This window comes from Phoxinus phoxinus, assembly GCF_949152265.1.
Source record: "Phoxinus phoxinus genome assembly, chromosome: 2".
Lineage (NCBI taxonomy): Eukaryota > Metazoa > Chordata > Actinopteri > Cypriniformes > Leuciscidae > Phoxinus > Phoxinus phoxinus.
Genome location: NC_136877.1, coordinates 43,745,486 through 43,772,371, shown reverse-complemented (window position 1 = coordinate 43,772,371; position 26,886 = coordinate 43,745,486). Strand labels below are relative to the sequence as shown.

Genomic DNA, 26,886 nt, shown 5'->3' with positions numbered 1-26,886 from the left:
TGTTGAGTATCAAAATGTATGTTTAGTCATGGCCAATATTCAAAATAAGATAACTTGAAAATGTGATTTATTCCAGGAATATACCAGCTTTGAAAAGCATTGACATTGTGTTTGCCAAGATGTACACTGCCGTTTAAAAGCTTGGGGACCGCAAGATTTCTTTATGAATTTTAAGTCTTTTATGCTTACCAAGGCTGCATTTATTGATCAAGAATACAGAAATATTGTGAAATATTATTACAATTTTAAAATAACCAATTTCTATTGTATTGACCCCAAACTTTTAAATGGATGTGTATGTATACGTAATCTTCAGAGCATCAGACAACGGAGTGCTATGTGGTTTGAAGTTTAAAAGGATCAAGTAGGAATATTCAACATTCAACTTTAAATGGATCTGCCTGTCTTGCGTAAATATCTAAATTGCTCTGACAGTGCTTTTATTATTACTCATGGAAGTTCATAAAAGAATGCTTATGATTAGGGACAGCTTAACCAAACATTATAACTGAACACACACACAGCCTTTTGCACTTATCTTTCGTATATGTCCTTACTTCTAGCATGATAAGTGCGCTAAGTGTCGTCACATATCTCCAAGAAGAAAATGCTTTCTCAATGCTGATGTCATGTTTCTGAGGAACACGTCTGCAATTTCGTTTTATGATGGGTGTTCAGCCTAATAAAAGTTTTCGTAAAAACGTCTCTGTACTTCCAGGTCTTTGCGAGCGCTGCTAGAGACAGGGTTGAGTCTTCAATGGTGTTTGCAATGCGGTTGTTTTATGGTTGCGAGGGGTGCCCGTGTAGAGGAGGCAGGAGCTTTGGTTGCATTAAAGTCTACGGCATGGCCACAGTGCAAACAAATCAATCTGGAGCCCCTGCTTCATGGAGCCTCTCTCTGCTTTTTATGTCCGCAAACAGAGAGGTCTTCTAATTGTTTATCTGCATAACAGCACCATAGTGAAGGGGCCGTGTTCCCAAGCCTATGTTTACTCGCATCCGTAAATGTGTTCCTGTGTGGCGATACTGTGTCCGCGGAACAGCTTGTGCCGTGGTAGCAACATGATGGATGCCGTGGCCTACGTAGGTGTTGCTTTTGGAATTTTGCTGTCATTCCTTCCTCCATGTTCAGTTTATTACGATTTTATGACGTGTTATAATGCAATCATAAAGCTTTTAGCCATTAGCTCATTTAGAACGCCTTTTAGATGTGTTTTCGTACCATAGGAACACCAAGAGACGTTATTCCTAGTATATATATTTGATGAAGAGTTTCTAGTCGTCATGTAATTTCCAACCCAGGCTTATTGGGAAAACGTGCCAGTGGCTACATTTCCGCAAAATTATATTACGTTGCATGTTTTGTTGAAAATAGTATTACGTTGGTCATTGTCCGTATTGTGGCAGCTTGGAAATTAAATTAAGGTTAATCGCATTTGAAAATGACGTGCCACCTACACTAAATACAAAAAAATGCATACAAATATATAAAAATGCTGAAGTAACCATGCCAATTTAGCTTATGTCTTTGAACTGTTTTATTGTTTCACGGTACCAGAGCGCTTGCAATGCTGTACCAGGTAAGTTAATAAGCAAGTTTACTATGTCAGAAAAGCCATACATATGGAGCTGATTATATGTTTCAAATGTCAAATCTATTAGCTTTTTGAGGTAATAACCAGGGCTTGACATTAACACCCACCAAATGCGGGTGGATTTCAGCAGTGGCGTCACTCCGATTTGCCACTTTGGCGGGTTGAATTTTATATATAATATATACATTTATCAATTGTAGTCTTTAAAAAAGGCATCTGAAATAATAAACTCCGATTTGCCACTTTGGCGGGTTGAATTTTATATATAATATATACATTTTTCAATTGTAGTCTTTAAAAAAGGCATCTGAAATAATAAAATAAGTGCAATGTAGTGTACAAATCAATACTGAAACGCTTATAATACTCATTTTCTGCAGAATAGATACACGATACCAGCTGCGCTTTCTCGTTCTCTCATCTCTCCGACAGTGAGTTGAAACACAAACCCACCTCTCTTAAAGCCTTGTTTATACTCAACGCGTCCGCACGAGCGCGAAGTGCCCGCGGCAAAAATTACGTCATTGCGGTGTTTGGCGGTCGTGCGCGTTGGGTGCGCAAGGGCCCATTTCGCCTGGCGGTGTGCACGGCAGATTTTGTAACATCGCGTGCGGCTCCGCATTCGAAGATGAACGACTTTGAGCCGAATCTGGCCGAGCACGAACTTCTCATCACACCAGCACCCCTAAATTAGTTGCTTACATTTAAAAAAATGAGCATACAACAGCATAAAAAGCCTTTTTAATTAACATAAAGGTCCGTGGTTAATACAAATGTTTAGTGAAATTAGAAAATATTTAAGAGATTGTTAATTTATTTCTATACGTACATGTATTCCCATATAGGCTAGCCTACATATATTTTGTTCTAATGTCACAAGTAATAATCTCAGGGTTTACTGGGTTTTACATGATTATTTTTGTATTGGTGGTGGTAACTAAAATAAACATTGTCACGTGTTTATATTTCTTCTTCTCACCGATTCCTGATGGTTTAGAGAGGACAATTACTCGAGTCGCCCCCTGTAGTTTCAAAGAATAGTACAACGGCGAGCGCGTCAAGTATAAACGCCTCGACCGTTTGGAGAGGTGCGCGCGCAGTCAGCGGAGACTTGCGCTCGTGCGGACGCGTCGAGTATAAACAAGGCTTTACTCACTTGTTTCTTTCGCTCGAAATGAATGTTGTTGGTGTTATGGCGTGTTCACACCAAACGCGAATTAAATTATTTGCGTGAGTAGATTACATACAAAGTCAATGCAAAGATGCGAATTCGCGTGTGGCGGCGCGAATGACGCAAATTGTGCGACGCGTTTGCTGCGAAAGCCTGATATTCGCCTCAATCACGCCCTCCGCGCAATAATTCGCATGACGCTTAGTTGCGCAAGCCAATCAGTGAAGAGCTCATTGATACGTCCGGTTACTATCACTGTTGTGTGTGAAGACACTCCTTTTCGCACAATGTTTTTATTCGCGTGAGTTGATGTGAAAAACAAGAAACATCCCACGAGTAATCTAGAGCGAGTAACGCAATGCGAATATACACTTCGCGTTTGGTGTGAACGCACCATTACAGGGCTTGAATTTAGGTGGCGATTGGATGTATATTGTGCATAATTGTACTCATTCCTGCAGATTTTTGTGCTCACACTCAAAGTGCAAGCACATAAATCCATCTTGTGTTCGTTTTCGCTGCCTTATTGCACTTAAACAGTCGAATGCACGCAAAATAATGTGAAAATGCCGGTCTTGGTGAGTATTCACGTAAACGCAGTCAGTTATGCTTTAAGTGAATGTAATCAGAGTTGAGAAAGAAAATGCATACAGCATAATGGAAGCATGCATCAGGTCTTAAAGTGACAGCAACCTAATATACCTGCTGCCAAATGAAAAAATATCTAAACGGCAGTTTTTCCCCATGCAATTGATGTAAAAATTGGGGCCAGTGAAAATACTGAGTGGCTAGCAACTTTGGAAAACCACTTGCCACAGTGGCTGGTGAGGAAAAGAGTTAATGTCAAATAGTATTGTGCAAGGAACTGCATGAAAACCCTTAATTGATCGATAATCTACCCCTGTAATCATAATTTGTGTGAAAAGGGATAAGCATAGTTTTACTGCCTCTAATGTTTATTTCAGAAGGAAACTGTTGTGAATTGTATGTACCGGTACGTTTATGGAGTTTGTCTGAAAATGATGGTAGAGGCACATTTCGCAATGAGCCTAAGTTGGTAATTTTGCTATAAAGCACCAATTGGGACTGATGTCGAAAACTGCTTCATATCCATTTCGGAGAAATCAATTAATCAGCAAGCTTAAACGACTACTAAATGTCTTGAGATACAAAAAAAAGCCCTCATTGTCTTTCTGTGTTTCACAGCTCATAGAATAAAAAGCCCCATGCCGTTTCCAGACTGTTAAATCGCTCCGTTTCACTATGTGGCGTAATTGGCACAAATTGCTCTCCAGGTGAAAGCGGAGCCTGTTGTTTAAGACGGATGCTGCCTCTGGTCCCCCTCGCGCTCACATCACTGTGATCTTAATTAGCTCACCTGTCGGCCTTTATCCTCCACGGACGGCACCTTAAGCGATCACGCTCCGCTGGGCTGCTGCGGTCTCTGTGTCTCAGACACAATGGGGGCGGGTCTTCTTTTGATTACCACCACCCCCACATCTCCAGGTCTTCATCAAAAGAGGGAAACACGTGTTTCACCCCATTAAGGAGCAAACCAGTCAGCTGGGATCAGAGCGTGAAATTGTACACTATTGTTCAAAAGTTTGGGTTCAGTACGATTGTTTTCTAGAAGAAATTAAATTGATCAAAAGTGGCTAAATGTATAATGTTACAAAAGATTTCCGTTTCGAATAAATGCTATTCTTTTGAACTGTCTATTTATCAAAGAATCAAACGTCATACACAAAGCATGATAAATATTAAGCAGAACAACTGTTTTGAGCATTGATAATAATCAGAAATGTTTCTTGAGCAGCAAATCATCATATTAGAATGATTTCTGAAGGATCATGTGACACTGAAGACTGGAGTAATGAAGCTGAAAATTCAGCTTTGACATCACAGGAATAAATTGCATGTTAAAATATATTAAAATAGAGAACAGTTATTTTAAATTGTAATAACATTTCACATATGGTTCTTACTGTATTTTTAATTAATAAAATGCAGCTTTGGTGAGCATAATAATGTTTTTTAAATAAACCTAAAGAAATATTACCAAACCCAAATTTTTGAACTGTAGTGTAAGTGCGAGGACGGAAGACTAAACGCGTAACATGATGTTTTAGGTTTATCATCAATTCTATCAACAGCATTTGTGGCCCAATGTTGATTACCACAGAAAATAGTTATGAAACTTTGAGATTTAAACGTAAGGAGTCAGCATGAGACTGTCATAAAACTGATTTTTTTCTGTGCAGTTTTTAAGTTACTAGAACGGTAGCCCCACTTCTAAAATCACGATAAACATATTTACGGCGCAAAGAACTCCCGATATTTCATTCAAGTGCTTTTATCAAATGTAAAATGAGCTTCATTTTTTTTTTTTTTTTCAGAATGAGTTTCTGTGGACATTTGTTGGCATTATGCAATAGATGCCGTTTTTGAGTCCTTTTAAACAACTGAAAGGCAGTGACGGGCCTGGAGGTGGCTGTTTTAGGTCCAGTTCTCAATCTTTGAGTAATTGATGGCTATCATTGCTCCATGCAGAGTGGCACAGTGTGGTCATTACAACATGTCGTGAGCCAGCATGATAGGGAAAGCCTGAAATGATTGACTGAAGTGACAGAATGAAAGACTGTGCGTGTGTGCGCGCGTGTGTGTGTGTGTATTAGTATACATACAGTATATGTGCTGTAAGTTCACACAGAGAAAAGACATTTTAACATTAGTCAACAAGCAAGTGTCAAAATTTTGTCTTCATTTTGAACAGTATGTAATACTGTTCAAAGGCTTGGGGTTGATAATGGTTAAAGTATTTTTCTTCTTCTTAATGATCCCAAAATTTACTACTTTACTAATCTTTACTTTCAACAGTAGTGTGTCTATTGTTGAATCATTTAAAACTTAATATACTTATTTTTGTAACATGTTTTGCTTGAAAGATGTGCCAATATGCTAACCTTTCCTTCCTTCAAATAAATACCACATGGTTTGGTGACATCTAATGCATTTTCATTCATGCAATTTTAAGTGTAACTAGAGGGTCTAAAAAGTAAAGACAGAATGTGCAACTTAGAGCAGGTCAACTGTTTTGACCTTCCTTGTTAGGAGTTGCACATCTTACCCCTGATTTAACATAGAAGCGCTGTGTCACTGGGATCAGAAGCACTGTCCCGTTAACACAGCACACTCAGACTCACCGCAGACCTCAGGGGGAGCGCCCCGAGCTGACGGAGGTGCCAAAGTGTTTAATTAATTTCATTTCATTTCATTTGATTTAATTAGTGATGTATTTCCTTGCATCTACATCTACGGTTGCCAGGGTTACTGCCGATGTCAACAGGCTTTTGTGATACCGAAGCAAATCCCGCTTTATGTTGGCAGCATATATGCCACAGCCATGATAGGTTTTAATTGAAGTGTACACGGGTATCATCTACTTTCGACCTGAAGCCATAATCATAAACATTCACATTCAAGCACTTTGCTGAAAGTAAACCCTTGCATGAAAATAAGTAAAATAACAGAAGCACTCTTTTGCTTCCACATGCACCTTTGCAACTTTTAAACTTTTCTTACGATAATGGGATTGCATTTTACACTTGCACTTCCCTTCTAAATGTTTTGGTCGGTAATGTGTTTTAATGTTTTTAAAATAAGTCTCTTATGCGTCACAAAGCTGCATTTATTTGATCAAAAATACAGTAAATAATTCGGAATATTCTGAAATATTATTGCAATTTAAAATAACAGTTTTCTCTTTGAATATATTTTAAAATGTAATTTATTGACACGTTGATGAAAGCTGAATTTTCAGCATTATTCCTCCAGTCTTCAGTCTCACGTGATCCTTCATAAATCATTCTAATATGCTGATTTGCAGCTCAAGAAACATTTATTATTATTATTATTATTATAAATGCTGAAAAAAGCTTTATATTTTTGTGGAAACTGTGATTTTCTTTTTTTCAGGATTCTTTGATAATAGAATTCCAACATTTATTTAAATAGATATCTTTTGTAACATTATAAATGTCTTTACAGTAATTTGCACATTGATGATGGAGATTTTATAATAACTATTTGATCTGCTAAATTGCATTCTTGCCAAAGTTATGTCAGTTATGACTAGCTTTAGGTCTCTCTAACATCTAAAGTTTTGTTCTTCTCTCATGTTCTCTCAGTCCGTTACCATCACCCTATCATGCTCTCCTGAAGTCCATCCAGACGGTCATCCGTAAGGAAGGGTTTGATGGATCCACACCCCAGGTTGGTCTCTCTGTTGTTCTTATGATCATGATTCATGAACGATTTAATGATTATGAGCGTTTATCCAATAGTTAAGACTTTAAAGTGGAGTTTAAGACTTTAGAGTTTAAAACTCCTACTATGCTTTTTCGGATATTATTACCTTTAACATAAGCCCCTTTCACATACTGCGTTAATCCCAGAATATTGTCATAAAATTTCTTGGAATCCTTCTGTGTGAACTCCAACACATCCCGGGTTGGGGGACCTAGTAACATTGCTGGGATCAGGCCTGTGTGAACAAAAGGCAGGACCAATGCCGTAAGGGGTGTGTCGTAGGGATTGCGCTTAAGCTGAGAAGGTTCGCCAGCTTAGTGGAACTGTACGCAATGCCCTAGTTTATTATCAAATCAGAAAAAAAATGCACAAGCATGGTTTATCGACTTAGTCTTTACTGGATATTTACGGGATGTGTTTGAACGCACCCTCATATTCCAAAAAATCACTGGCGGTGTGAATGAACCAAAAGCAAACAATACCAGGACAAATCCCGGGACACGTTATCAGTGTATTTTCCGTAATCTCTGTGTGCAAGGGGCTATCGTGTGTTATGTAGCTGTTTGTGAATGTAAAAGGTCTGCATATTTCAAAGATCAAAGTGCAGGATAAATTGAGTTATTGTCTCCCAAAAGAAAGAGCCCATCCAGACCTGCCTGAAACAAGTCATCAGTTATTCCAGTTTTACTTCCTGCTCGAACCTACGGTTTGTAAAAAATGAGCTTAATGCCAGCCTATTGTCTTCATTGGCTGCCCAGTGAACTATCGACGCCATCGTAACTGTTCGCATTACTCTATATACAAGTGTAGTAAGGAAGCCTCTAGAACTGAAATTTAGTCATTTACGACACATGATGTAAGTGGTAGACCAATCACTCCAGACTGATCCATCTGACCAATCAGAACAGAGTATCTCTCTGAAAACAGGTGTTTAGACTGAATCAAACCGTTTCATACACTGTGAGAAAAGAGGTCATGCTACAATGTATATTATAAGAAAATTAAAGTGTTTTTGACCTTGTATGCATGTAAACCTATAGGAGACCTTCAAAACAAAATTAGGAACCTTTTAAATTGCTTAATAGAGGCACTTTAATGAAATAGTACCCACTAAAATGAAAATCCTGTCATCCTGACTTAACTTTCAGTCATAAGGCTTCAGAAGACATGGAATATAGTGTCAAAAGGACTGCTTTCATCATACTCTGGTGATTAATTTTTTTTGTTCCACAGAATAATCTAAACCAAGTATAGGTTAGACACAACACGAGGGTGAATAAATGATGGCACAATTGCAATTTTCGGGTGAACTGTCCCTTTAAATTGAGCAACGGCTATAATGTAATGCTCAGTTAACAGGCTTTCTGTCATTCACACCTCTGGAACAATGAAAGTGTTTTGCTGCAGGCAATGTTTTTACAAGACCTTTAATTTGTTGTTTCATTGATTGGTCTCGGTTGGCTAATTGTTGCCTGATTTTGTCCGAGCTTTCACTTCCTTTGTAACGTGGCTTTCGTAAGCTTGTGATAATTAGGAAGCAGAAAAGAACTTCAAATATAAAGGCTGTATGTTTAATTTTATTTTCCACCTTTATTCCTCTTTTTCCTCATATCATCCTCAGTTTTCAGTTTCTATATGTTGTGCTTGAATCACTCTCAGGAGGGAGATGGGTTCCCTTGGGTTCCTCTTCCTTAAAGCTGAGTCCTATTAGTTTTGTGGTAAACAGGCCAAGACAGACACTGGGCAATATGCCCTCTGTCTGTTCATATTCATTAGCTCCTACTGAGAAGCAGGGGAGCTCGGCCCCTCTGGGGGCCCCTCTCAGAAACGGCCCCATGATAGCCCCTGTCTTGACTTCCGCATCAGCACTGCATCTGCCGAGCCGCTCTTGGGACCAGGCCGCTTGAGGATACACTCGCTATTTTTAATCAGTTTCCAACTTTATGTGGCTCTAATGTGGCTTCTGTCATGTGGTGAACTCCAGAGATGGTCTAGTGACCAAATTTTGTTTTAGCTTAAGGCCCCGATATACTCACAGCAAAGTTATTTTATGTTCTTTGCTTTGGGGTGAGAAAAAAGTTTATACTGTTAGCGAATATCCTGATGCCGCCCACACTAGTGAGAGCAGCGTTTATATGAGTATGCAAATATGTGCTGCACGCTCTTTCCTTTCACTAAAATAAACGCAACAAAAATGACAGAGATGAGAAACCAGTAAAGCAAGCATCTGATCACAGCGATGTGGATATTCAGCACTCCAGTAAAGTCACGTTTATTTATATAGCACTTTATACAATAGATTGTTTAAAAGTAAGCAGCTTCACAGTAGTAAACATGAACAACAGTGGCCGCGTCTCTTTCAATTATAATTACAACTTCAAATTTTAATATAAAACGGCTCTACAGTGTTTTTGTGTTTTTACTCGTGGATGCCTGACCTTGACGGACTGAACAGAAATGAACTGGCGAAGATTTCCACGTCAAAGAAGGCGGAGCCTCAGAGCCACACCTACCTATTATGTCATCGCCACGGACCAATGGTAGTTCGCAGATGTTTACCAGGAAAGGTTTGGCAAGCTGTTTCGAACTCCCGAAACGAACACAAAACAAACTTAGTTTTTGCCAAATTTTGTTCGAAATGACGTCACACCAGATCGTTCTTCGATTTTGATTGGAGAATTTCGGGGCCTTTAAAGTAAACGTTTATTACATGAAGTTAGTATACTAGTTGCGTACCTATACAAAGACTCTCAAATCCCATTCAAATTCACTACAGAGTCTTTTAAAACCACTTTTATTTTATATTTTAGAGATTTTTTAGAAACACCCCATTTACACAAATTGGAGTTAGGCTTATGTCCCCCCCAACAAGCTATTAATTAATAAAGAGAAATTGCTTGTTGTGCTTAACACTATGGAAGCTTGTTTCTGCCATGGAATAAGAACATTAAAAAAAAAAAGGTATTTGCAACTTTTTATCTCAATTCTAGCATTTTTGTCTCGAAAATGAAAGTTTATATCTCACATTATTCTGACTTTATTTCTAACAATTCTGAGTTGATAACGCGCAATTCTGATTTTATTTTTTGCAATTGGGAGTTTATATCTTCAAATTTCGACTTTCTCAAAGTTCTGAGTTTCATGCTACTGCAAGTTTATATCTAGCAATTGCATTTGCAAGGTATAAACTTGTAATTGAGAGTTTACATCTGCCATATCTGACATTTTTATCACATTTAGTTTACATCTCGCAATTGACCCTTCGCAGGGAGCTTGATTGACAAGTGATCTGACCAATCATACTTCGCCATCCGCCATCCGAGTGTACAAACGCCTTTCCGCGGTTAAAACAATATTCCTTCTGATGTTCATTCATGTTTATTTGATGCTATAAATGAACTAGAAGGAACAGATGATCAGTTCACGAGCAGCTTTAACTGATGCTCTACAGCGATCTGTCAGACACATTAAAGAGCCAAAAACGGTATTTATTGTTTAAATTTCTTTAAAAAAATTATTATAGTTCTTTCTTGTTGATATTTGACCAGTTTTTCTTTGAATCCGTGGCACTGATGGACACCTCGGGCTCCTCACCCTGGAAGTCCTCGATCCCCGTCAGTCAAGCGACAGATTAAGCGCTTACATCATCAAACAGTGCCATTCTGTTGGCAGAGGTCGCGGAATGTGATGAGGTTGAGAGAACATGGGCACAAAGGCAAGAATGCTCAGAATGAGAGCAAACAGGGCAACAGTGAGACTGACCAAAACGTTTGTCAGAGTGGTGACTCAATTCTAGAATTGTTGCAAGGACCTTTAAAGTTTGAAATAAACTTAAAACAAAACATTGTGTGGACATTTTATTTTATTATATTATCTTATCTTTATTTATTGTTAGTAAAGAATAGCGGTTATGTTTATGTTACCATCAGAATTGGTTGAAAATATATCATCTTTCTCATGCACACATAGCGGGGAAAAGAGTGTGAGTGATAAAAAAGCTGGAGTGTGGCCGAAGGGAAGGAGGAAGCAAGTGAGTCAGGAACACCCTCTCTGTTGAAATGTCAAGCTCAACCCTCAAGAAGCTTTGGAAACACAGTCAAACAATGAGGTTTATTTAACTTGCGATGCGTCTGATTGCTGGACGGCGTGGAGGGTGTTAACGTCACCGTTTATTGTCAGTGGACGAATGCTCATAATTCAACACCACGACTATTTTCAGCTGGTTTGTTTAAGATATCTAGCCTCCTTTTCTCTATTTTAAAGATACAAGCAGAGTATTCAGTTATTCACAATACAACAGTTATGCACAATAATATCAAAGCAAAAGGACAATTCTTGCATTGGGAGAACTTTTCTGTCCTATATACACTCTTAAAAATAAAGGTTGCAAATGGAAGTTTTTGCAGCAATGCTAAAGAAGAACCATTTTTGATTCCCCAAAGAAACAGTGAACGGTGAAAAACTTAATTTTTTTTCTTTGTGTGGAGCACATTTGAATGATCTAAAGAAACATTTTCCACTGTAAAGAACCGTATATGGAACACAAAGGTTTCATGGATGTTAACGGTTCTTCAACCATCAATGCCAATAAAGAGCCTTTTTTAGAGTGTAGAATGATGTAAAAAAGAAAAAAAGATAATATTAGCTTTAAAAAGTGTCTTTTTAAGGACTATTTCTAAATTTTGTTGTCTACGGTTACATTAATTTGTATCTGTCCCTTTAATTGAAAGGATGCAAACTTCAATTCACATTTATTTGTATAGCGCTTTTCACCATACATATTTTCGAAGCAGCTTCGAAGAAAATGCACGTCTATTACAATTTAGAGTGATCTTTTATCAGAGGTGACTGTGTCCAAGTAATGTATTTCAGAAATGTACATATATACGTAGTTATTAACATAATGATTACAATATATTGAAAATTTACCATTGGTGCATGTTGATTCAGAGTTTGCATCAAAATAATATTTCTATAGCCTGTAAAAATCATGGGAATATTATTGTGCACCTATTCGTGATTGGCAGTTCAAGATCAGAGATGTACGATTTTTACAGTATGATCTGAAAGTTGCTTTATTAGGTGTCATTGCCTGTATTTTGATAAATTATTCTCTTTCTATTTGTATGTTCAAAGTTAATTTGACTGATACAGTAGCTAACTTATTGTGTTTGCAGTCCACAGCTTGTGATATAATCCTATACTAAAGACTACATAGCTATTAGGTCTGAACTAAAAGTATGGACTGTGACCATCTTCTACCTTTTACATCCTCATAAATATGCAAATATTAAGTTTTTCCTGCTTTTTCGAGACATCTGAAACTTGAATTTGTGTCTCACCAATGGTTCCCTGAGGCCAGTTTTGTAGATGTTCTGGTCTGTCCTCTCTATCCTTATTTAGCAGGTTCAGAATCCGCTCTTTGGTCTTTGATGGTTTGTGAATAAGGTTCAATTCTCTGTCATTATTTCTCAGACTTTGTACACTGTAGAGGGCACATCTCTCACCCATGGCCCCTTAGCTTGGCTGATGTTGGTGAATAACGTGCCAAGAATTTCCTGGCACTTGTTGGAAGCAGACATTTTGGCTCTTAGGTTGACAGCCACATTGTGGTCATGTCAGGCAACTGTCCTGATTGGAAGATGTCATCCAATCACTTTTGACCATCGTGTTCCGTTTGACCGTGCTGTTGAGTGGTCTTGGCTGGACTGTTTGTTTCATTGATTCAAGTTGTTTGAGAGGTACATGACCCTCACTCCAACAGACAAAAGGCTTTTCACTACAGACAGGACTCCACTACTGACTTAGTTACACAAGTCATTGCACACTTATGTATGACATACTATTTGGACACTGTTTTGTTTGCTTTTCACCATTTTCTCTCTCTTTCTCTCATTCATTATAGAGAGAGTATAAATGTGAAATTGTACAATAGCTAATCATGTCCTGTTGAGAGTCTCTAATTGAAGTAAATTAAGTGTCGTCCTGTGATCTTTTATTAGAAAATCATTACCAGACAGAAGCACATAGTGCGCTTAAACAGTGTAAACTTACTAATGATATAAAATAATTGCTCATTTTATGCATATTCACTAGATTTTAGTGTTGTTTATAGTTAAGGAAATCCGTAATTGCAGTCTTTCTCCTCCATTACTTTCTGTAGTTAATTCAGCTTTGACTAATGTACACTTAACTTTATCCACACTTTTTGTATATAATTTCAGTCTTGGGTGTTAACTTTATGCTTGTAAAAGTCAATGAAATTGAAGTTGCGATAGTGTTTTCTTCCCTATTGATGTAGATCCCAGTAAAACGGCTTCTGGAACAAAAAAAAGTAGGGTGGGACTTGATTTTGTCCATTGGGAATTGATTGGATGGTTGGATCGTTGTGTTTTGCTTTTTTGCTTGGTTGCAGGTATGACGTCAGAACCTGGAAGACTAATTCGCTACTTGTTCCCTCGAGATTTTCCTATTGGATTTTACAATGGAGTAATCAATTTATGAGTAAAAAAAGGTCTATTGTTAACATAACTTAATGGGACTTGGATGTTTTATTCTACAGCGTAAACTGCACATGGTCTCAACCCCAAATGTTCTCCTCTACTTATTAGAAACATACGTTTTTTTAAATCCAAATCTACATTTTTCGATATAGGTGTGGGTAATTTACGTGTTCAAGTATCGTCACGTTATGTTTACCTCAGACCTTATTTTACTCATAAATTGAATAAAAAACACATTAAACCTCATAGGAAAATCTCGAAGAAACTACTAGCAAACTAGTCTTGGTTTTTGATCTTATAATAAATACTGCAATATTCCATAAAAAATAAGAATAGTTCATTTTGATTTCATGGTGACTCAAAAAGGTTTACGATTAAAGTTTCTCATAAGTATCTCAAAATCTCATTGATATACATTTTGTCATTAAAAATCTAATCGACATTGACAACGTTGGTATTCAGTATTTGTATACTGAATTGTAATAATGGGTTGTCTTTCTTTTCTTTTTTTCATTTATTTACATATTGATTTCTTTTTTTGCAACAATTCATCCATTCATAGCTATCTTTGCAGTACATAATTCATGTTGTGTGTTGATTCTCATGCACAGCAGACAGTAAAAAAACAACGAATCCAGAGTTTCATGACAACGGCAAAAATTAAAGTGGTTCTGATGTAGTTGTATACCGGTACACAGAATTAAATCCTTTAAACTTACCTAAAACTTGAACATTCTTTTTTTGCTGTGTTGCATGTACTGCTATTTTGAGTACAGTAAATGCACATCTAGCTCATAAAATGTTTTACTTAATTTACAAAAGACTACAAGAGTTGTAAACACTGTAGGTATAATTTGATATATTACTGTAAATTAGTGTCATGTACTTCAGGTTTCTCCTTGTTCCTTTTGTAAATGAAGGTGCACTTATTAAAATGTGGTAAGATATTCATTCATGCATTATTGAACACTAAGTTCACCAAAGTTTTCCCTACGGTGCTTTAATGAAATATTCATTGCAAAAGCCAGATGTGGATTTGTTCACATGAATTGTACATATCCTGACCGTCTCAGAGAGAATGCAATGTTGTTTTAAATTCAAATTTTTTTATGTTCATCTTCTTATGTTCATGTTTTTCACTTCTGTAGTCTAAGACTCGGAATGTCCTGCGGCTGGGTCTTCATTCTCTGGGATCTGCGCTGTGGGGAGATGATGTGTGCTGTAAGGATAACCCCGCCCACTGCCACGCCCTCTCCACCTTTCTCTATGCCCTCCGAGGCCTGTTGCGCACTTCACTCTCGGTCGCTATGGTGACTGTACCCTCCCACCTCATACAGGTATGATTAATCAAATAGTTTCTCGGTTTGTTTGTTCACATATACTGTATATTCTTTGCTCAGGTTTCTACTCAAGACTGATGGTTGAAAAGACCATTAAGTGGTAATATTAAACACTTTTCTGAACTTTAGGGTTATGGTTATTATTATATACACACCTGGGCAAAAAAATGGACCAATGCACTAAGGCCAAAATGGCTGAACATCTACATTTTTAATTGTCTTAACCACAAATTATTGGTCAGGAAATTTGCTCAATTTAAGCAAATGCACTACTTAAGCCATTGTTGTCTCAGAATATTATCAAAGGCTGAATGAAGTATTTGTCAGAATATGGGAAGTTGTGTGCGGAGTGATGAATCACTATGAAGCACGTGTTGCATGGTGGGAAATATAATAATAAATGCATCTCTACCACAGTGAAGCATGGAGGAACATAGTGTTTGCTCATCTCAAACAAAACCGTTATCTATGTGGAAAAAACGGTCTGTTATGTTTTGTTTGAGATGAGCTATTACTTTGCTAAGCAAACAGATTCTCAATTTTTCACAATCAAACCTGCAAAAATGTCCCATAGATTTAGACTTAAAGTCCCCATGTAGTCATTAATTGTTTTTGATCACCAAAATGACATTTTAAATCCTTTTTTCCTTGAAAAAAAAATCTTCATTCCTTAAAATAGCTTGAATATAACTCTACATCTTTGCCTCATTTAGTATACATGGTTCTATGAATATGCAAATTAGCCCCGCCTCCACTCTCTCAAACCAATTCAGAGATCCACTCGTTGATGTGATTGGTTACAAGGTAGTTTGTGACGTCAGAATCACCAGCGATTTCAAACCATGTTTTTGAGACTATTTGGTTCACTGCAGTTTTAAAGAGAAAATACTCCGCAATGGTGTTGACTTATGAATTTGCTCATGATTTGTCTTAAAGCATATTAAAAACACCACATAGACATATAAACAACATTAAAAGCTGGATTTTCACCACAGGGGGTCGTAAACCATATTGAGGCACCAGAATATCATAGAGACTTTGGGGTGGTCTAAAACAGTGGTTCCCAAACCTGTCCTGAAGGACCCACAACACTGCACGTTTTCTTTGTCTCCCTAATCAAACACACCCGATTCAACTCATCAGCTCATTATCACATGGGTTAATGAGCTGTTGAGTTGAATCAGATGTGTTTGATTAGGGAGACAAAGAAAACGTGCAGTGTTGTGGGTCCTTCAGGACAGGTTTGGGACCCAGTGGTCTAAAATGACCAGAATGCAACCCGTTCACTACACTAGTGAGTTTCTCAATAACTTCTCACTACACTCTGGCTGCTTCCGAAATCGCATACTTCCCTACTATACAGTAGGTGAAAAACAGTATGTGACAAAAAAAAAATCTAGATTCACTGTACTTATAAAAGAGTAGGCAAAAAGTACCCGGATGACCTACTATTTCTGGCGAGATTCTGAAGTGTGAATACAATGGACACTTTGCTATCCCATCAGGCCACTGGAGAAGATTTATGAATGGCAGTGAAGCTGACACAGTAGGTCACATGATAATGACAGCATGGCGAATGTACAGTAGTACGTCCGGATTACATTCATACCACACACACTCTCATACTATAGAGAACATACTTTTTTTTTTTTTTGCGGTTGTGAAGTAATTATTTATTCAGAATAAGTACCTAAGAGAGTATGCGATTTTGGACACAGCCTTTATCTTTGTGCAACCCTTGCCAGGCAAGCTCCACTCACATTTTCCTCAGAAAAAGTATATCTGTTTTGCTGTATTTTTAAACTTTTGAACTCATGGTACCATCAGTACGTGCAATAGAGTAATTACACATGACATGACACATGCAAGATGAACATTTCCGACATCAACTTCCAGAAGTAATCTTGCAAAACGGTCTTTTTAGACTTTTTTGTTTGTTTTTGAACTTGACTGTCATTCACATGGACCAGCATTGAGGTCACCATAAGTTTGTCAACCCTGGCACACCATAACCGCCCCATGAGCCGGAGTCAAAGAGTCGACCCCCCTCCGTCGTGTGAATGAGGTTCCGCTTGGCTGGGGTTCAGGGGGCCTGTGTGTGTATCTGTTTGAGTACATGTATGTTTGGCCTTCAGAGGAGCTTCTTTATTGGCGCGTGAAGCCACATTTCTTTGTCTGAGGCCCTCAACTTTGCATTCAGCCAGCCAATGGTCAGTCTCGAGTCTTTCTGGGCGCTTCTCTCTTTCAGCGTCTTTGGGTTCCTGAGAGGCCCTTTTCTTTGTGCCTCCATTAGCCAACGAGAGTCAGGCCACAGCCGCTGTGCTCTAAGAGCGCTTCAAAAGACAAGATCTCGCTGTTCTTTGTCCGTTTGGAGACAAAGTGCTAAAACCCCTCTTAGGGAGGCTGGGGGACACACAGCGGTTTTCTGCGGTGGAGGTGATGGTGTAAACGCTGTGATTGGTTTGAAAGTGGTTTTGTGGAACGGATGTGATGTAAACATGTTGACCTTTCAGTAATTACAGTATTATGAGGCGGTGAGGTCCTAACTAGTCACAAACAGACGTTGTCTAATAAATAAATTCGGTCACACTTTAGTTTAGGGTCCAATTCTCACTATTACCTATGATTTTGCCTCAATAAAATCCTAATTATTGCTTATTAATAGTTAGTAAGATAGTTAAGTATCTGTGTTGGGTAGGATTAAGGGATGTCGAAAATGATCATGCAGAATAAGGCATTCATATGTGTTTTAGAAGTACTAATAAACAGCCAATATCCTAGTGATATGCATGCTAATAAGCAACTAGTTAATCGTGAGAATTCGGAATCTTAAACTAAAAGGTAAACCTATAATAACTTAAATTCTAATCCTTTCTATTTATCAAATAATCCTTTATAATCCTGATTTCTATAGGATCATGTGACACTGAAGACTGGAGTAATGATGCTGTAAATTCAGCTTTGCCATCACACGAATAAATTACATTTTGAAATAGATTCAAATACAAAGTGGTTATTTTACATTGTAAACTTTTATTGTACATTGTAAACATCTGAATGTTTGTCCTTTTTTCTTATTTTGAAGCAATGTTTATAATAATAATAATTATTATTACTTCACATATATTATTTTTGTTAATATTGTTTTTTATTATTATTATTTTACATTTATTATTAATACAAATATTACAATTGCTTTTGATTAATAAAATGCACACTTTACTTTAAAAAAAAGCAATGTAAGCCATTGAATATTCAATACTGTAATTAAGCCTTTGTTTCACTTAAGATTCAATATTCTATTTTTAGTTTCAAAGCGTTGTCAAGCAAGTTGTTTTTTGACTTCAATTTGAATCTCTGAAGCTTTTGTATCAATATATCTGCTCTTATGTGGAGCTTGAATAGATTTTCTTCAATATTCAGAAGAATCAATATATTTGCTTCAACTACTAAATGTGGGGTCAACTCATAGAGATGTTGTGTTAATCCTCCATTATTTGCATTAGCACCTCATCTAAAATCCATCTGATGTGACTTGTAATGAAAAGTCCTCTCATGTATTTTTAATGTCAACGTTGAAAGCCTCCTCTGACAAGATTAGAGCCACAGTCCAACTGAATCTTTAATCAATCTCTGCTCAAATAGCCATAGTCCACTAGCACACACACACACCTACAGATACGGCCTCTGTTGGCTCCAGGACCCTGGAGACCCAGTCTTTCAGTCTAAAGAGTGACAGCTTAGGAGACGGAAAGGAGTTTAAGAAAGAGATGGACCGCTATGACTAGAGTTTGTTTTGTTTTGATGTGACTAAAGTTTCTGTAACCAATTAGTAGGCCTGCATGGAATCGGTTCAGTTGGGCAGAAAGCAAACACTCATTCACACTTTTACAAATTCATTGTGTGTTTCTTTAATAAAGGGTTAGTTCACCCAAAAATGAAAATTCTGTCATTAATTACTCACCCTCATGTTGTTTCAAACCCATAAGACTTTCGTTTATCTTCGGGACACAAAGCCTGTCGCAAATCTTTTTGATGAAATCGGAGAGCTTTCTGTCCCTCCATTGACTGCTACGCAACTACCACTTTGACGCTTCAAAAAGTTGTAAAACTAATCCATATAAATTTAGCGGTTTAGTCCGGATTTTCTGATGAGGCTTGATCGCTTTATATGATGAACAGATTGAATTTAGTCTTTTATTCACTTATAAACATTGATCAGTGAACATAAACAGAAGCTGAACTGAACCTTCTTGACGCACGAGAACAAACCACCTGAGGAAGCTCAAACGTGCTGCGTAATACGCGAGAATGAACCTCATTGGTTCTTGCTGAAGCTCAAACTGCGTAATATGCGAGAATGAACCTCATTGGTTCTTGCTGCATTGTAATGTTTAAAGCAGATTCCATAACAAATGTCAATAGACCAGAAAGATTTTAAAATGAGCAGTTCCATAAATCCGGAAGATCTTGCCTTCATGCTGTGGAGAGACAATCCAGAAGACAGAAAACAACGAGTGCAGCGCTGAAAAGGGGCGGGGTTACATAAGTTCTATATTTAACTCTGTTTGCCATTTTAAAATCTATTAATTGCACAGATTTCCCCTCAAAAATGAGGAGATTCCAACTGTGCCGCAACTGGGCTTCATTCATTTAACAAAAATTTGTGTAAATGTTCATAAAACTTATACTTCATTAAGTTGAATGATAATTTATGTAAAACCAATGTACGGTATATAGAAATTTGTTCTAATTGTGTCATTAAAATGCTGTTGAGATTTTAAAATCTAATGTTTTAATCTATTTGAAATGAGCTATGTGTGTATTAGTGGTCTCGTGATGAACGGTGTGCTGATATAAAAAAAATGACAAAGTTGAACAAAATGCCCAAATATCTTAAAAAATCATGGGTTTCATTCATAACACACGAGCAGAATGAATTTCTGTATAAATTGATTTATCTTTTTCTGTGTACATGTAATAGATACTTTTGCATTTACTTCACATCACTTGTCACTATGAAATATATACTTTTGTTTATTTACTTATGCATCTTTTTTCATGCATTATATTCAACTCTGTTTTTTTTGCCATAAAACCATCTTTATTTTAGGTGCATCGAGAAGTTTAATCAGTTCATCTACACAATGTTTCCATCCTGGACTTCAGTCTTCAATATGTTGGCCCAACTGTTGTGTAGTTGCATTGTATTGTTAACTTGAATTGGTGTGATGGTGTTGGGTTGGCAGCGACTGTCACTAACACAGTTGCTTGGGTTAAATTTTTTATGCTAGATTTGGGAAAAGGGTCAAGGCTGCGTACACAAACACGCATGCTCTCAAAGTCTGCTGTAGAAGGAATGAAAAGAGAAAGGAGGAAAGAAAAAAGGGACACGGATGCATGAAAACTGCATTAGGCCACGTCAGCTGCTACAGAGAGCGAGCGCATGAAATATTCAGGAGTGGCGTAGAGATAAATTTTTCACTACAGCCTGATATCTCTGTCTGTCTTTGGAGTGCTCCCGCCTTTCTGAATGGTCTCTGTGTTAGTTTTTGGCCAGGAGGAGGCGCTCTCAGCAGATTTGCTGCTCATATTTGTGCTTTTTTTCGCTCTTTAACGCTTTAATCTGGCTTATTTTCTCTTTGCAGCTTTTGACTTGTGTTTGTTCAATCTAACCCATGACAGGATCTTCGTATCAGTATATCAAGGTCAGAGGTTTTCATAACTTATTTTCCAAGCCCCTTAAATGTTTGTTAAACATTCTGGCCCATTTCTATCATACACTTATCTCTCTTTAACATGTTTTACCACATTTTAATCTGTTTAGCAAATGTTCCCCATGAAAATCATTATTGGAAATGCAGTATGAGCTAGTCCATTTCAAAGTGTAAATGTAAACTTGTGTAATTCTTGCGTGACAAAACCTTGATGAGCTGAAAGGCATTTTTACACCATTTAACAGCAGATGTTTTTGGAATGAAAGCATTAATGGGTGAGAAGTCTTTGCTCTGAAGCGGACGGGATCTTTGGATCTTTCTCTGAGTTGATGTGGCTTCGTGCTTGCGTTCATCCAGATTTTTGCCGTATGGCGACACTGCATGAGTTGTGCGATCCGAGTAAGAGAGACAGACAGATTTGGAGAGCATGTGTTTGAGGGAATCAGAGCACTCGATGTGTTTGAGCACCAAACGTATGTTCTGCTCTGATCTGATGGATTTAATGTTACACGACGCAACCAAAGGCAGCATTTCACAGTGCTGGCATTATAGTACAGCCGATATCCTTACCAAAGATAACCTTATAATAGCGGTTTGGACGCCATGATGAATGCAAGTGCTGATAAATTAAAACATAATTTGGATGCATTGAATGGTGTATTGATTTGTATTGGTTGCCAGGCTGTTGCTATGTCATTCCTAAGTTCTGGATGGTTTCTAGGTGGTTACTGACAGCAAAGTCTCTATTATGGCCCAATTCTGGCTTGTTTATCACTATGTGTGAAAAGTAATACTTTCTTACTTTCTTTTACTAAACAAATGGCACATGTGTTAGATGAGTTGCACAACCTTAGTTTTATCAGTACAGTGGTCAAGCATACTAGCTAAACTGCTTATTATCAGTAATTAAATAAACTGCATACATTTAAAAATCATGTTGTTATAAGCACATACACTACCATTCAAAAGTTAGCTCAATACAATGTAAAATGAATATTTTCTATTTTAATATAATATAAAATGTAATTTATTCCTGTGATGCAAAGCTGCATTTTCAGCATCATTACTCCAGTCTTCAGTGTCACATGATCCTTCAGAAATCATTCAAATATGATGATTTGCTGCTCAAGAAACATTTCTGATTATTATCAATGTTGAAAACAGTTGTGCTGCTTAATATTTTTTCTGGAAACCATGATAGACTTCTTTTTAGGATTTTTTGATGAACTGAAAGTTCAAAAGAACAGCATTTATTTACAAAATTGAAATATTTTGTAATATATGTCGTATCTAATCAATTTAATGCATCCTTGCTGAATAACAGCATTCATTTATTTCCCAAAAAAATCTTCTTAATCCCCCAAATTTAGAATTTTTATGTATTTGAAGGAAAAAACATGTTTACCTAAAAAAATTACATCAATGATACCTCAAATCTGAACAATCATCAATCATCATAGCGAGTGGTGTTGGTAAAATGGATATATATATATATATATATATATATATATATATATATATATATATATATATATATATATATATATATATATATATATATATATATATATATATATATATATATTTGAAATCACTGCTGACTGAGGTGGTTTTAGATCTGTTAGCTCAGGCTTTGTTGTAAGATCATGAATTCTGCCTCCGGAATACCCCGCTCCACTTTTCTGAGAGATAATGTTGACCTAATTCAGTTCTCGGAGTAAAGGGAGTGAAACCCCTGCTTGTTAGGATGGGTTTAATTAGCAAGAGATGCTCTCAGCTTCGCTCTAGATGTTTCTACATTTGTTTGTACACTTTTAATTGGACTCTTCTCATGTATTTCTCTTGTCTTTCTCATCGATTCCTACTCTCTCTTTCTGTCTCGCACTCTCAGAACAGAGCCGTAATGGGACGAATAATCCGACTGAGTGACACGGCCATCGCTCTGGAATCATTCAGAGGCTCGGAGAAGGAGACCAACCCACTTTACAAAGACTATCATGGTGAGAAGAAACATACATACAAGAGTTCAAATACACTGACAGAAAACCCCGAAAGCCTAAATATTAAATCTTGGCTTGTAACTCATTCTGCAACGATTGATACCTAATTCAACCAATGCGATTTTGATTTTTTATGGCGAATGATAAAACATATGATGGACATATCTAGAGACCAGATACCAAAAGAGACTAGAGACCAAAAATCGATGTATCTAGAGACCAGAATGTTACAAGGACCAGGGTTGTTATTGTTAATTAAAACTAAAACCATTCAAATATATATATTTTATTTCAGCGATTTTATTTCTCATTTCCGTTTAGGTTAAGTTGAAGTACTAAAATAACTCAAATTAAATAAACTAAAATGAATAAATAACTATTTATAAATGCTATAGACAAAAAAAAAAAAAAAAAACACAACAAAATTACTTAATTTTCCAGCTTTGACTGGATCATGTTTTTTTTGTACTGTCCCTATACAAATAAACTTATAAATAAAAATAAAATAAAATAAAATTAAAGTGAAAAAATAAATAATAAACATAAAATATAATTCAAATAATAATAAAAACTATAATAGTTTATCAATGACATGAGGGTGATTCAGAATCAGTGTTGTTATTGTTAACTAAAAATATTGTTAAAATTATACAGTATTATATAATAAAGGAATAAAAAAACAAGCTTAAGTACTACTAAAGCTAAAATACAGCTAAATAAAAAACATTTTTAAAAAACTACTAAAAAGGACAAAAGCACAAAGCAAATTTACTAAAACTTAATCTCACACGAACACTGAATATATAGAAAAGTAAAAGCGAATTCAGAACATTAATAAATACTATAGTGGTATATAAATAATACTTAAATAACACTGCATAGAACACCTCAGCTACTGCTTAGCAACACCCTGGCAACCATCCACACCGGTCTAGAATCATGACGGACACCCCTCGCATTTCTTCAGAAAATCTATTTTCAAAAGATGTTTCATTGGTCCCTCGTCTTATTCATGCCTTTTGCATCATCCTATCTTTCTGGCTCTCACAAACACACACACACACACTCGCTCAGTAAAGTGCATTAGTAGAAAGGGGCAGGCAGGGTGGACCTCTCTCTAGCTGTCAGCTCTTGTTAGTGTGGCCGTGTTCAATCAGACGTGCTCCTTGGCAGACAGGCCAGGGGGAGATTCAGCTGCCACGGAAAACACACACACACACACACACACACACACACACACACACACACACACACAGAGAGAGAGAGAGCCCCCGCCGCCCCATCACAAGCACCCAGCACAGCCCTCAGGGGCCGCAGAGTTGCAGAATCAATATTTTCATACTGGCTAAAACCTCTCTGTGGCCACACTGCAGATGAGGAAGATCTTTTGGGCTCACGCTCTTTCCGTCCTGTCCTTTTTCCTCTCATTGTGCCTCTTTATATCCTCCCTTGTTTTCATCATACACTCTCGCCATCTCTTAATGTTGCATGCTTTATCTTTTCATCTTTTTTTTCTTTTTTTTGTCCATCTCTCTGTAAAGGTCAGTTTGTTTACAGTTCTCTCTCCTTGTTTCCGCCCCCTGCCCTGTTTCTTTCTTGCATTCATTTGCAAGTGCGGAATGGCCAGAGGGGGTGTGGCTTACAAACACTAATGACCTCAGATGATTGTTTATGTACTTAGTTATGTACTTATTTTATCATTTTGTTTTAATAGTTTTTTTATTAATGTATTTATCAGATATTAATAATCAAATTACACTCTAATGTTTTCAATTTTATGAGTTAGCACTTTTATTTATTATGTTACGTTATTTTAATATTTATTGTTATTTTATATAATAATATAATATTACAAATATATAATAATAATCAATATTATACATTATGTAAAAAAAATGTTAGGTCAGTCACTTCTGTCAAAATGTTATTAATTTAGTTTTTAGTTATTTGATTAGATAATATGGATTCTGTGATACCACACGTACAGTGTCAATGCGTAATGGATGTGTGGTAAATATAATTGTTAGAGCATTTGTTTAGCAATACAGATGTTTGAAATTAATGATTTCACATTCATGAATTAGTTCTGTTTGAGATGTTTACGATATTTGTAAACAAAATAAGACTCTTAATTATGTTAGTGTTGTTTCAATTGTATGTGAAAACCCAAAAGATGTTTGAAAACAGACATGATACTAATAAATATAAAATATATATGCAATGCTTTCCAGATGGTTTCACAAACATCTCCGCAATGCATATCCTTCCTTTTAGTGTGTTCGAACAGTTATTGTTAGCTTTTGCTATTGATTTTTACCTCATTTCATGAATAATGCTGTGCCATAAGGTCTTAGTGAATGTGAAGACGTACATGAGGCCACTCTTTCTTTTCTGTGGTGCGTCCACTGCACAAAGCATGTTGGGAGTTCTGTCACAGCGAATCAACTCGAGCGGAATCAACCTAGCGCACGGGTCCCTTTACAAGCGGGGCCTTTACACACACACACATACACACACACATACACATGCTCTTTCCATCCTCTCATCCCCCTCATCCTGGTCTTCAGTGCTTCTTTTTAATGTCATATTTCTACTGGCCACATAACTGAGGGAAAAAAAGATGGAGGGAGGAATTAAAGAGGGCGAAAAAGCTTTTTCTCTCTTCCCAACATGCCCCTGTGCCGACTGACCTTGTTTTACCCCCATCCTCCACTCACCTCTCTGGCTTTCTCTCCCTCCCACCAACCCATTTCTCTCCTCCCTCCGCTGCAGCCCTTCTCTCATATGTTTTGGTTTCTGCCCATTGGTGCAGCTAATAAAATAATGGTTGATACAATGCTATAGTGGCCAGTGTGAAAGATGATAGCTACATGGGCCCACAGTAAAACTCAGCAGACAATGAAAGCAAGAGTCTGTTTAATAGGTAACAGGCAAAACAATACCTGGGGAAAATATCTGTTTCACAACATGTTTATTATTAGCCTCTGCTATATAGTCAGAAACGTCATTTTGAGTGCAGTTTTTTGTTTATTAAAAAAGTATCCCCATAAGCACTGCAGTGTTTACACTACCGTTCAAAAGTTTGCAGTCTATAAGGTTTTATGCAGCAAGGATGCATTCATTTGATCAAAAGTGACAATAAAGATATTTATGATTTTGCTAAATATTTATATTTAAAATAAATGCTATTATTTTAACTCTATTCATCAAATAATCCTGAAAAAAATTATCATGGTTTCCACAAAATATTAATCAGAATAATTAAGAAAATAAGTGGAGTAGGTCTACAAGAAGTCATTTTACTTCAAAATTTGTGTGTGTGTGTGTGTGTGTGTGCGTGCGTGCGTGCGTGCGTGCGTGCGTGTGCATATTAGAATGAGTTCTGAAGGATCATGTCACACTAAAGACTGAAGTAATGATGCTGAAAAAATTATGCTTTGCCATCACAGGAATAAATTACATTTTGAAATATATTGAAATGTATTTTTAATCAAATAAATGCAGCTCAAGAAACAGCTCTCAAAAACATTTAAACAATCATACTGACTCTTTGAATGGCAGTCTATACTGAATAATATCTCTGACAGTATGTATTTCTAGCACGTTTACACAGTAATATGATTCGCTGTTAATGTCTTCTGTGTGTGTTCAGGTCTCCTGCATGTTCGTCAGTTGCCCCATCTGAACTGTCTGTCATGTGAAGGACCCGATACGAAAGACTTGGCCTTCAAACTCAAGAGGAAGCAGTTCACAATTGAGGTGAGTTCACAATAATGTCACAGTACACCAGATACATTTAAAATGGTTATTTTCGTTTTAATATTTTCTATATATATATATTCATGCAGCTTTTTTATCTTAATGTTTGTACGTTCTCGTGGTGAACAGGAAGAGTATGACGTTACTAGGTGCTTAGAAATTACTTCTTTTAATTTGCTAATTTTATTTTTCTTCCCCCTTGTCTCTCGAATCAGTGCACATATTAGGAGGTTGTGATTATGAATTGATGTCCACATTAGCTGTGCTTCACTAATTCCTGTTTTTTCTCCTCAGCTATTGAGTGTCAATTTGAAAGGTTGAAACTATTGATTTTAGACTGGAGATGTTACACCTCAAAGAAATACCTTAAAAGACTTTGAGATTTTCTTTCTGAAGTCTCATAAATACACTTTCTTTAATGCGTGTAACTTGTTTTCACTGGAAATGATATGGCAATCAGACAGGTCCGATCAAAAATGGTTTCGAAAGTAAT

The 26,886-nt window shown here is 36.8% G+C and overlaps 1 protein-coding gene across 2 annotated transcripts in view; it reads left to right on the top strand.

The window, feature by feature from the left end:
• The window catches only part of elp4 (elongator acetyltransferase complex subunit 4), a 79,930-nt gene that overhangs the window by 14,814 nt on the left and 38,230 nt on the right, over window positions 1-26,886 (top strand). For both annotated transcript variants that reach the window (XR_013795462.1, XM_079593704.1), the window contains exons 6-9: window positions 6,954-7,038; window positions 14,726-14,914; window positions 22,526-22,634; window positions 26,287-26,393. Coding sequence is in view for 1 of the 2 variants with exons in the window: in XM_079593704.1 (XP_079449830.1) it covers window positions 6,954-7,038; window positions 14,726-14,914; window positions 22,526-22,634; window positions 26,287-26,393 (490 nt within the window). In the remaining variant the exon portion in view is untranslated. The remainder of the gene's footprint in view (window positions 1-6,953; window positions 7,039-14,725; window positions 14,915-22,525; window positions 22,635-26,286; window positions 26,394-26,886) is intronic.